General features: G+C 57.9%; 1 protein-coding gene across 1 annotated transcript in view; it reads left to right on the top strand.

Annotated features, from left to right (window-relative positions):
• The first annotated feature begins 1,300 nt into the window (after positions 1-1,300).
• ADAM12 (ADAM metallopeptidase domain 12) overlaps positions 1,301-11,996 on the top strand; it is a 134,421-nt gene continuing 123,725 nt past the window's right edge. The window contains exons 1-4 of the mRNA XM_036337359.1: positions 1,301-1,355; positions 1,785-1,854; positions 3,092-3,334; positions 4,622-4,790. Of these exons, the coding sequence (XP_036193252.1) occupies positions 1,301-1,355; positions 1,785-1,854; positions 3,092-3,334; positions 4,622-4,790 (537 nt within the window). The remainder of the gene's footprint in view (positions 1,356-1,784; positions 1,855-3,091; positions 3,335-4,621; positions 4,791-11,996) is intronic.

Genomic DNA, 11,996 nt, shown 5'->3' with positions numbered 1-11,996 from the left:
ACGTCTCTCCCTTCAGGTGGGGAGAGGGCGGACCTGCGGGTGAGGAGGGCTCTAGAAGGGTTTAGTTAAGAAGTGGGAGCTGCTGAGAGCTAAAACCAAGCACAGAACCCCGACTGGAGGCGTTGACTCCGGGGGTCACAAAGGACTGCAGTCTAAGACGTGCCCGGCCACGTGCCTCGGGGAGCGGGGAGCGGGGGAACGGTAGTGGCATTGGCGGACGCGTGGGAAGGGAAATGTTTTGTTTCCTGGCCAGGGCCAGGAACCTTTGATTGTTAAACGTGGTGAATCGGAGGTGATGGCAGTACCAGGACACTGAAATGAAGTATCCAGTGGATATTGTAGCACAGACTGTGCTGGAGGGACCTGGCCACATGGATAAATATTGATTTGGGCAACATCTGCTTAAACATTAATGAGCTCTCTGGGGGGCAGTGAGAGTGGAGAGGGAAGGTGGCCAAGAGTGAAGACTTGGGGGTGTTCAGGTCCCCCGAGGAGGGAAGGAGGCCAGGGAGCGGAGTGTGGGCGGAGCATGGCAAGACCGGTCAGAGGAGTGGAGTAAAGCCAGATCCTAAAGCCGGGGGCCTCCCAGCTGCATGTCCATTTCAGCAGAAGGTGGTCAGCGGTGGCCAGTGATGACCAGTGGTGGCCAGTGGCGCAGTGAGCACGTTGGGGAGCCTGGCATGGGACCGGGTCTTGCCTGAGACGCAGATGACGGCTCTTTCATTGTTGTCTGACTCGGTCAGTCAGTGTACAGTAGGGAATGGAATAAACTAGTTCCCATCCTTGCCCTTTCGCTGTTAACTTCTAAAAGTCGCTCCTGGGCCTGGCCGACGTGGCTCAGTGGTTGAGCATTGACCTATGAACCAAGAGGTCATGGATTCAATTCCGGGCTGAGGGCTCCATCCCCAGTGTGGGGCGTGCCGGAGGCAGCCTGCCAATGATTCTCTCTCATTGATGTTTCTCTCCCTCTCTTTCCCTCTCTGAAGCCAATAAAAAATATTTTTAAATAAATAAATTAATAAAAGCCACTCCTGCCGTGCAAATCTTAACCATGAGGTCCCTCCCCTTCTGTCATTTCTTACAAAGTAAACATTGAAAAATCCTGACCCGCCTCCAAAACCCCTGCCCACGAAGTCCCGCGGCACGTCTTGTCCCCGCGACGAAGGCAAGGCGAACTGATGCGTTTGAGATGGAAAGGGCTTGGGTTTCGCTCTCATTTCTGCCATTTATCCATGAGCAGCATTGGGGACGGTCCTCATGACTATAGCTCCGTCTCGCCATCTGTAAAATGGGACTCGCGATGGCTTCACTGACGGGCAGGGGTATGATCGTACACGTCAACATCGTCAACGGACGTAAGTGATTCTGCTGCCCCGGACGGAGGCGCTGTGGGCAGGCAGAGTTGTGTGTGTGGTCGAGGACACTTGTGCGTGGGGTGTGAATCCACTGGAGACATGTATGCGATGCTGGCTTTCTTTGAATTTTGAAATGACACATAAGACATCTTTTCAAAATTGCAATTGTTCTATGGGACGTGGTTTCTTTTCTTTCCAAAGTCAGGACCAGAGCCAGGTCTTGTGGCTGCAAGAAATCCCTTGTTCACCATCTCAGAGCCCCTAGGTGGGCATTGGGTGGGCCCGGGCCTCCCTCAGTAAGAAGGGCAAAGGGGGCTTGGCCAGAGCAGGACCAGGACCGGACAGATGGCAGCCACGCCTGGCGACTCACCCCGGGGGTCTGGAGTCCCTCTGGGGCAGTATCTTCATTGCTGGCTTTTTCAAGACCAGAAAAGTCGCTGCTGCAAAGGTTCCTGCCCCAGGAACGGGCCTGGCACTCCCGTTTGACCAGCTGTAATCGGTGCGGAGACCGCGAGCTCAGATGAGGAGCCGCATGCAGGCACAGGCTCCGGGGGAAGCAGGCGGTTGTTAGAGAGGATCTTTGTTGGAAACTGAAGCATCTGACATGCTCCTTTCCTCTGTGAGACCGAAGGCAACTGGCCATTTCATTCCAGCAAAACAGCCAACAGGGTCAGGGGGCCCCGGGGCCAGGAAGGCCAGAGGCCCCTCCCCAGGCTTGGCGATTTCCACGTTTTATTTCGGCAACTGAGCTTCGTCGATGCCCAAATATTGTGAGAAACAAAAATGTATGCAAACTATCTGTTTTATAAGGTCATATTTCTCCCTGTGTGTCTGCGGCTTGAGTGCTCACATCATTGAGGACCTGCTTTTATGGTTTGTCAACAAGACCAGCCCATCAGATACCTTCTGCTGTCTCACCGCCATGCAGATCGCGTTCTGCCTGTCCATGCCCCACAAATACTCTCTTCATTTGCACCATCTGAGAGAAATGCCCGGGTGTAAACACATAGGAAGCGCTCCTGGGAAGAGCCTTCTGATCGCAGACTCTGTGTGTGTGTGGGGGGGGGGGAGCGTGGGGAGCAGGGGGTGCAGCCAGCTGAGAAGCCGAGCGATGGCCCCCTCCTCCTGGGCGTGGGCAGTAAATCCCGCTCAGCCACGGCAGCCACTCGTTTCTTAAAAAGGTTGCGCAACCTCCTGCAGCGCTGGCGGCCTGTTCTCCTGGGGGATTTAGAAATAACGCCTCTTGGAAGAGAAAACTCCAGCACGAAGGCCTCGTTTTGGGTGGAAATGCTGGAACATGTAGGTGAAAGGGTCAGGACGGGGGGAGAGGGGGCTGGAGGCCGAGCGTGTTCTTCATCATGGTTCCTGCGGCTTCGGCCTGGGGGTCAGGCAGGGGCCCTCGAAGGCGGCCCAGCTTCCCGGGTGCAGGACGTGGGTGAGGAGGGCACAGGGACGGACAGGGCAGAGTCTTCAGGAGGAGGGCCCCGGCGCCGTAGGCAGAGGGCGTGGGTCCCGGGGGCACGAGGCAGCGTGCCTGGAAGAGAAAGATGGGCTTTCTGCGTGGAAGACATGGGGTCGAGGGCGCCCCTCACAGGCCACAGGGAAGAATGGGTGTTGAAGGGTGAGTGAGAGGGTGAATGAATGCACGGACAGGGAGGCAGCCTACCTCCGGGACCAGGACGCACCGCGGTTCGGCTCCTGGGGGCGCTGGTCCTGATGGGGGTGTCTTCCCCCAGAGCCCCTGCTTGTAGCGAGGACGCTGCCCTACCTAGGCTCGCGGAGGGCAACAAGTCCAGCCGCTGGGCAAAGCCCCTTGATCCAAGAGTCCACGCGGGGCAGCTCCCCCGCAGCCCGGAGGCGGACATGTGGTCCTCCACGCAGCTGGCCCTTCCCTCCTTCCCCAGCCTGCCCTCCACCGGGGCCGCCGATGCCCCCACCTGGAGCCCCTCCCCCGGCACAGCGCCCCGCATCCTGTCGGGGTGCGTGCAGGTTCAGCCCCGGAGACCCAGCTCCTCCAGCCCCATCCCCATACCGCCCCCCCCACTCGCCTGTGCTCATGGCCCTCTCTTCCCCCTCCTCCCCACGTGGCTGAGGGGCCCCGCGCACCCCTCCCTCCTCCCCCCCCCCCCCCCCCCCCCCCCCGCGCACCCCTCTGCTGCTGGCCACGTTCCCAGCGTTGGGTTCATCCCAATCCCCTTTGGTTCTCAACACCTGGAGTTTCAAACGCTTTGCGACCAGCTTGAGAAGTTTCCAGAAGAGGCCCGTGTCAGACGGCGAATCCCCCAGCCCCAGCGAGGAGCGAGCCTTTTGTAACTGAAATGTAACCGCAGACTTCCACGTCGAGGATGATAAAACGGTGTGGATTTAGGAGTGCTCGGGGGGCCGTAAAATGTCTAGGATTAAAATTTCAATACCATTTGTGCCCAATAAACGGGACTCCTCCGTAACTTAAAACTGCGCCTGATGACTCAGGTCTGAGAAGTCTGCGTCCGGCCGCGGCGGCGATGGGAATACCGTGCGCTCCGCTCCGTCCTCCCGGGGGCTGTCCTGTCCCAGGACTCGCAGGCGCAGGGCCTTGCTGGGCGCGGACTGGGAAATCCCTGGGAAGCGGGGCTGGGGGGGGGGGGGGCACTGGGGGGTGGACGGGACACTCTCCCGGGGAGAAGTGTAGCCGTTCCCCGCAGGACCGTCTGTGGAAGTCGGGCGGCACCAGCCGGTGTCGGTGCAGCAGCTGGTTGGACAGACAGGACCAGGGGAACAAGATCACGTAGCCGTTTGCTGAATGACTTAATTTTTTTCACAGCCCCGGCTAGTCGGTCTGAGCTGGCAAATTAGTTCTGTCTATAGATTCCCGCCCCGAAGCACATACAATGAGCCTGTGCCAGGCCAGCGAGGGCTTGGCAAGGTGCTGAGCCGGTTCCCGGCTCGGGAGATGGATTCAGTCCTCACACAGCCGAAGCCTGGAGACTGGGCAGAGAGCCGATCGATCTCGGGCAGAGTGCGAATCCATCGCTCACAGGTCCCGTGCAGTGGGTGCCCCTGCGGGGGGGCGGGGCGGGTCGGAATGACATACTTTCTCTCCGATACTCAGCCTGCACGTGCCCGAGTCTTGAAGGAAAAAGTGGAGTTTTGTTTTCAGTTACAGAGTTTTGTGGTTGGAGTGGCAGGGACTTCACCAGCTGAACACTCACTGCGAGATTAGTCGATGGTGGTTTCCTTACCCCCATTCACCTCCCAGACACACTCCCCCTGACCCCTGACCCCTGACCGGCTGAAGACAGGCGCTTTCTCTTTGCTGCAGGGCTGACCGTGGGACGCACCGTCGCACCTGCCGCGCCGCCCAGGACGGAGGACGGGGCAGGAGCCTATGAGGTGGTCAGCGCCTCGCTCCTGGACGGAGACTTCTGGAACCCCAGGCGCAGCGCCCACGGCAAGGTCAGTGCTCACGCTGCCTTCCTCTCCTCTTTCCCGCGGACACATCCAGACCTTGTTCAAGTTCTCTCTTTACGTTAACGCTCACGCTGTCCCCAGCGAGTGGGATCTCCGTGCTTATGAAGAGGACGTGCAAACCAAGGTTGGGCGGTGCCGAGGGCGCGGCATTGCCTGCACCGGCTGAGGGTTGTTCTCTCACACGCACACCAGGGAGCCCACTTCCAGACACGCCGTCCGCGTTTTTCTCTCCCGAGCGCCGGTCTTTCTCTATAGTCACGTCTAGATCATTGAAGTTTTGCTTTTATCGATCAATGAACGGCAGAAACAGTTTAATGCAGCTTTTTAGTGGAGCTTAGGATGCGGTTGAATGCAGTTTCACAGTTTACTTTGACGTGTGTGATTTGCGTCTTCTGTGATGTGAAGGAAGAGTATAAAGTAGTTGCAGCATGAATAATGGGATTAAATAGTTTGATGCGTCTTACCTGCCACGGCGACCTGACTTCCTAAGATTTCAGAACTTGTGGGCACAGTTGGAGATCGAGAAAATCTACAGAAACATGAGCTCTTCGGAGGGGGGCCCCGCAGATGGTTTTGTCCTCGTGCTGCGGGGAACTATTTTTAGGTTATTTTTCATAATAGAAAACGGGGTTGTTTTTCTTTGTAAAAGTAGCTGCGATTGTGAAAATCCTTCCTGCAAGGCTGCCGGGGGCCACCTCTGTGTCAGCAGCAGCAGCACGATTCCCGCCGTTCACGGGCTCCTTCCAGAGGGGCTCTCGGTTGAAAGGGAGCATGGAAGGGTCAGGGGTTTGGTCCGAGGATCTAAGTGCCGCGTCACGCTTTCGGAGCATCCCCATGCCGTGGATACTGCTGCCTGTGGAATCCACGGAGTACAAGCCAATCGCGGTGACACTGATGTTTGCTGGAGGAAACCTTCAAGACGTTAAGGGCCACTTGGTCATGCCATGAGTCAGCAAAACTAGGACTGAGTGGATGGATGCAGACAAGGAGAAGTAAACTATTGCATAAAGCATCTAAATGTTTACAGGTACTGTAATGACACAAAAATACACAGCACCCTGACGTCTCCTGGGTGGTAGACGCTGCCGCGGGACTTCCCCCCGTGTAGGGTTGCCAGATTCAGCAAAGGAAGAATAGCATGTTCCTTTGCACTTGGACTTCAGATGAACAGGCTTTAAAAAATATCCTATATAATAAAAGCCTAATATGCAAATTGTCCCTGTGAGAGTTCGACCCACCGAAGTTCGACCACTCACTATGACGTGCACTGACCACCAGGGGGCGGCACAGAATGAAGGCAGGCCCCGGCCGGCAGCCAGCAGACGGCAGCTGGGAGAAGGAAGGCCCCGATCGGCCCTGATTGCCGGCCAGGCCTAGGGACCCTCAGGTATATAAGTAAGTCCCATGCAATATTTTGGGGACATACTTATACCAAAAATTTCTTTGTTGTTTATCTTAAATCCAAATGTACCTGGAGTCTGTATCTGGCATCCCTACCTGGGGCGGGGTGGGGTCAGGGCACCCTCTCATCACACCTGACTTGGGAGCCAGGTCCTCAGCGTGATGCCCGGGTGCTCCGCAGGCAGGGCCGGCGGGACTCGGATGGGGGCTCCGCTCTGACCCTCGGCGTCCGCTCCCCATCGGCAGCTGCTGCCTGCCGAGTGCCCCCCCCTCACCGCCTGCTCAGCGCTGCTGCGGTCCTGCGTCCTGCTCGCTCCTGACACCCCTTCCTGCAAGGCCCGTGCTGACCCCAGCCACAGCGGTCCCTCCCAGGCCTTGAGCACGGGAGGAGCAAGCCGAGGAGCTGTACCTGGTGCCACTGTGTCCCCCTTGGGAGCGGACACTCAGTCAGGGAAGGCATGGGGACCACGTTTCCACCATGCTCACCGCCGCCAGCTCGTTTATCGCTTGTGATCTCCTAGCAAGGCACCCACCTCGTTAAAAAGAAAGGCCCCTGTGGAGCCAGGTCCCCCTGCAGTTTCTGCAACACCCCCACCTCCACCCCCAAACCTCTGGCATCAACCCGGAATCGGGCCTTTAAGAAGAATTATACGAGCCCCGGCTGGTGTGACTCAGTTGGTTGGGTGCTGTTCTGTGCACCGAAAGGTTGTGGGCTCGATTATCCGTCAGGATACATGCCCCGGTGGTGGGCTAGATCCCTGCCCTGCCGGGGGCGTGCAGGAGGCGGCTGATGGATGTTCTGCTCTCACAGCGATGTTTCTCTCCCTCTCCCTTCCTCTCTCTCTAAAAATCAGTGAAAATATTTTCTTAAAAATTATACAAGATGCACCAGTTTCATCTTGCTTATTGCCTGCCCCAGCCCTAAACTCAGCCACTCCTCCGGTCACGGGAGATGGTGTTAGACGCCACGATCTGGGCACCGGTGTGCTCACGGCAAGTGTGGTGGTGCCGCTGCCAGGTCGCTGAGCTGACAGAAAGGAAGTAACGTGCGTGCTCTCGTGGACTGTAAAAACAAACCTCAAATGCTGGGCCATGCCTGGGAGACACCACCTGTTTCATTCTAAACATCGTACTGGAGAAAATACAGCAGGAATTGGCTCTTCTGGCTATACCTATACCCCCGCTCAAAGAAAACCGCCTCTTTTCAGGAAACCAACTCAGTTCCTGAACTCAAACCCAATCATCACGTTCCCATCCCTATAGTGTTATTTTTAAAAAGGAATTCCCAGCTCCCCAGCATTTGGCCGAACTCTGGCTTTTCGTTGTCCCTAAGTGGACCCATGCTCAAGGCCGCCTTTCTGCTAATGACGTGAAATTCATGCGACCCATTTCTAAACGTGGCCCCAAACCATCCACATGGCCGGCGCCACTGTTTCCATAAGCACGTTCTGCTCAGCGAAGGCAGAGGGGTCTTCGCTTGCTTGACCGACGCGTTCTCCACGGGCGTCATCGGAAGGCCTGGTCACGGGCCCACAGAGCGCTGAGGCCAGGCTGGCGTCGTGTCCGCTAAGCTTCCCACGGGAGCCATTCACTTCGCTCGGTTTCTGGGCCTCAGAGGGCACGTCTGACCCGGCAGCCGCCTGACAGGCACCGCTGAGGTGGCAGGGGTGGCACACGCACACTGTCCCCACGCCTGAGGGGTCCCCGGGGCTCTGTCTGTGTAGGTAGGTGACATCTCGTCCATGTTTCCCAGCTTCCGGCCCCCATGACCCAGATGCAGATTGCCGCCAAATTATAGAAGCAGCCACACGCCCAGTGGTTTGGCAAGCGTGCGGGCCTTCCGAGTTATTTAAATAACTTCCAAGTTACTGAAATGGAGTGTGCTCCATACCTCGCTGAATGCATCTGCCTGCCGTCGGGGAAACACGTTGTACTACTTGAAAACAGTGTTTTAGATCCGTAGCAGTTTCTCAGTGATCTCATCCGGTAGAGACGTGTCTCATCAGGGCGCCATGCGCAGCCATGCACAAGCCGGGGTCCCCCGTCCCCTAGAGCTGGCGGTTCAGAACCAGGTCGGCTTCAGAGGGGGCGGCCCTGCCTGGGCACCGGGTACCATTCCCTGGGAGTCTACCCAAGAGTTTCAAGGTGTAGCTTTTGAAGGAAAAAAGTACTTACTGATGAAAGATTATCCTGTTTTTCTTTGTTTTTTAAATTTATTTTTATCATTTTTTAAAAAAATATGTTCTTATTGATTTTTTTTATAGAGAGAGGAAAGGAGAGGGACAGAGAGAGAAACATCAATGATGAGATAGAAACATCTATTGACTACCTCATGCACACACACCCCCCCCCCACCACCACCACTGGGGATCGAGGCCGCAACCTGGGCACGTGCCCTGACTGGGAATTGAACCAGCGACCCCTGGGTGCACGGGTCGATGCTCAACCACAGAGCCACGCCAGCGGGACTAAATTTATTTTTTTTAATATTTCAATTATAGTTGACATGCAATATTTGTTTCAGGTGTACAGCATTGTGATTCGGCTTTTATGTAATTTATCAAGGGACCCTGCTTCCCTACTGAGTTCTTTCTGTATATTCACTTAGTCAACAAATAGTTATTGAAAAATCCATGACGTCCCAGGCCTTGTGCGAGGTGCCAGGGAGCGTCTGCCCTTTTGAAAAACGCCGAAGCCCCGGTGGCTTGACTTCGGACTCTTTGAAGTCGGCTCAGGCAGGACTCCAGGAAATGTCAGCTCCTCGCAGGAGGAACAGGAGGAGGAGCGAGGGCCCACCAGGGGCAGTTCTGTCTCAGCGCCTTTGAAATCTAGACCCTCCTCTTATAGCTCAGAACAAGGCCACTGGGGCATATAACCTCCGGTCCTGCCTGCTCAGCTAGTAGGAATGTGTTTGCGTTGCCAAAGGGTATTGCTCATTTGAGTGTCTTAAGTGGAATACGTGGGAATGGACCCGACCCCCGAGCCGTGGGTGTGTCTGCTCATCTGGGGCGCCGAGAGCAGACGCTGGCGGGCTGTCCTGCAGTTTCCATGCTGGGGCGGTTGGGGGGAGCGGGAATTCTGGTTCCGGAGACTCCTTGCCTCCTGGGTAAGCAAGGGGAGCAGGGAGCTTCTGTATTTAAAAAATATATTTTTATTGATTTCCTAGTGGAAGGGAGATGGAGAGAGATAGAAACATCCGTGATGAGATAGAATCATTGATCGGCTACTTCCTGCACACCCCCGACTGGGGATGGAGCCCACCACCTGGGCATGTGCCCTGACCGGGAATGGAACCGTGACCTCCTGGTTCATAGGTCAAGGGAGCAGGGAGCTTTTAAGGTTCCCCTGCAGGACGGCACTGGGGAGTCCAGAGCCCGCTTGCCGGCCTGCTGCCGCATCGGCAGGTACCCAGGCCCGTTGGTTCCCCCAGAACCTTCCTGGGGACGCAGCTGCCAAGGGAAACGCCTGGAACGGGCACCGCGCAAGCTGCTGGCGTCCCGAGCTCCCAGGACAAAGGCTCAGCGTCTGTGTTTCCCACCACGCCCTCCAGTGCCCGGGAGGGTTTGAAGGGGCGAAGGGGCCGTTGCGGGAAGCACCCCGCTCAGCAGGCGCGTTTTGGTCGGTTGGGACGGGGAGGAGCACGGAACGAGCCCTTGGCCCCGGCAGGCGTGGCGAGGAGGCCCTGCGGGCCGGTGGAGACCTGAGTTGGAGTCGCTTTAAAGATCTTCCTGTAAAATAAAGGCACAGAAGCCATGGCGATGGGCGTCTTCAGTTAAGTAAATGCCCTCAGAGACGAAGCATGTGCACTTCTCAGTGAAGCCTCGCCAGGCCCAGCTGCCCACCCCGTCGGATGCCAGGAATTACAGCGCACACAGCGCGGCCTCCGGCTCATGCACCTCCGCGGCGGCTCCTCCGAGAAAGAGGAAGTCCTGCGGCCACGACAGCCGGCTACCTGGCCGTCCACTGGGCAGCAGCCGTAGGAAGCCCCGCTTGTATCCCTGGATCGCGGGGGAAGAAGCGTTAGGCAGCAAGTCCCAGCTTCTACACACACCGAGGCGGCCTGTGGAGCCCTCCCCTCCGGCTGCTTCCCGAGATCCGGGGCAGCTGAGCCGAAGGGCGCAGTCCAGCCCCACAGAGGAGCTCCAGGGAGTGTGGTCGGGGCCTGAGGAGGTAAAGCGAGTCCCCAAGGACGGCCCTGGGCCAGGAGAACCCAACCTCACCGGGTGGGGGTCAGCCAGGACCCTGAGGGGCAAACCTCGTCCCTAAGAGCCCAGCCCAGTCCTAGGGGCAGAGTCGAGGTCTGCAGAGCCTTGAGGTTGTCGTCCTCATAGGAGCAGAGAGAGGGGCTCAGCTCTCCTCAGAGCTGACCCAAGGCCAGGAGAGCAGAGCCCCCCAAATCCGAGCTAACCCCAAAGAGCCGAGGCTAGCCCCACAGGGCAGGAGACTGGCCCTAAAACCAGAAGCCAGTCTGTTCCTTCTTAATCTAATCAACATCCAATCATCCAATCTAATCAGCATTTAGTACGATCAGCTGCTTTCACCGGCCTCCTTCTCTCCATTTCCTCGGCCCTCTCGCTGCTCTCTCTCCTCATTCTCTTCATGTGGCCTGGGAGCCCAGCCCAGTGCCCAGTCTGTTCCCGAGAAGCCGAGCCGAGCCCCAAAGCGCTCACCCTGGTCCGGAAGGCGGGAGCCCAGCCCCCAGGAGCCTAGCATGGCCGCAAGGAGTCGGGTGAGGCCTGAAGAGGGAAATGTAGTCCCAGCAGATGCCCCTGGGCCCAGCCTAGGCCGGTGGAGCTGAGCTCAGACCCTTCGGGACTTCGGAAGGGGGCTGTGCAGGTCCACCTCTGCTGCTAGTTTTGCTAAAATATATGTTTTTTTTGTTTGTTTTTTTTTTTAAAAAGCCAAGCTGTGGGTTTAGATGCAAAGAGCCCCCCTCCCCCGCGGGGCTGGGCGCCGGGGTCACGGGCGCCTGGGCTGCCGCATTTCCCACTTCCTCTCTGCTCCGACCACGACCGCAGACGGCACTTGCACGGGATCGCTTCCCCCTGAGGTGACAGGTCTGAGCGCCCAGGAAGCCCGGGTCTGAGGCAGCGGCCGCCCAGCCAGGGTGAGCGGGTTGGTTAGGCCGCGGTGACTCCCGCCCTCCACTTCCCACACCGCCCCGGCTGGATGCGGAGTCGGGGAGACCAGTTTCTGTCACTCGCTTGCAGGCTCGTGGCCTGGGAGTGGGCCTTGGTGTCCGTGGAGTATGTCCTGGTTTCCACAGCTGTTGTCACAAGCCGGGGACTTAATGCAACAGAAACGCATCCTCCCACGTCCGTCCCCCGGGGGGCTCTAGGGAGGGACCCCGCCCCCCCAGCCTCAGCTCCTGCTCCGTGGCTGCGGCCCCTCCCTCCAGCCTCTGCCTCCGTGGTCCCGTGGCCTCTCCTCCTGGCTCCCTCCTCTTTGAGGTCCTCTCCTTGGATTTAAGTCTCACCCTAACATCCAAGGGTCTAACTTCTGCCCGCCAAGACTTTTTCCAAATAAGATCATGTGCACAGAACTGGGGGCCAGGACTTTCAGGGACACATTTCTGCGCCGCCCCCCCCCACCCCCCCGCCCCACGTGGGGACAGTGATCTGACCCAACCCCATGGCTGGGACGGGCGGGAGAAGAAGTGAGACAGAGAAGCAGAGGGCTGGAGGCCTCCTGCAATTGCAGGGGAAGGTGCAGGGGGCCCAACTCTCCCCCCCCCCCCAGAGTGCGCCCAGGGCCCAGCCTCTCCTCAGCTGTCTGAGCAGCAGGGCCACC

The sequence above is a fragment of the Myotis myotis genome, unplaced genomic scaffold (genome assembly GCF_014108235.1).
Source record: "Myotis myotis isolate mMyoMyo1 unplaced genomic scaffold, mMyoMyo1.p scaffold_m19_p_15, whole genome shotgun sequence".
NCBI classification, from domain to species: domain Eukaryota; kingdom Metazoa; phylum Chordata; class Mammalia; order Chiroptera; family Vespertilionidae; genus Myotis; species Myotis myotis.
This window is presented reverse-complemented; position numbering and strand designations above follow the sequence as displayed.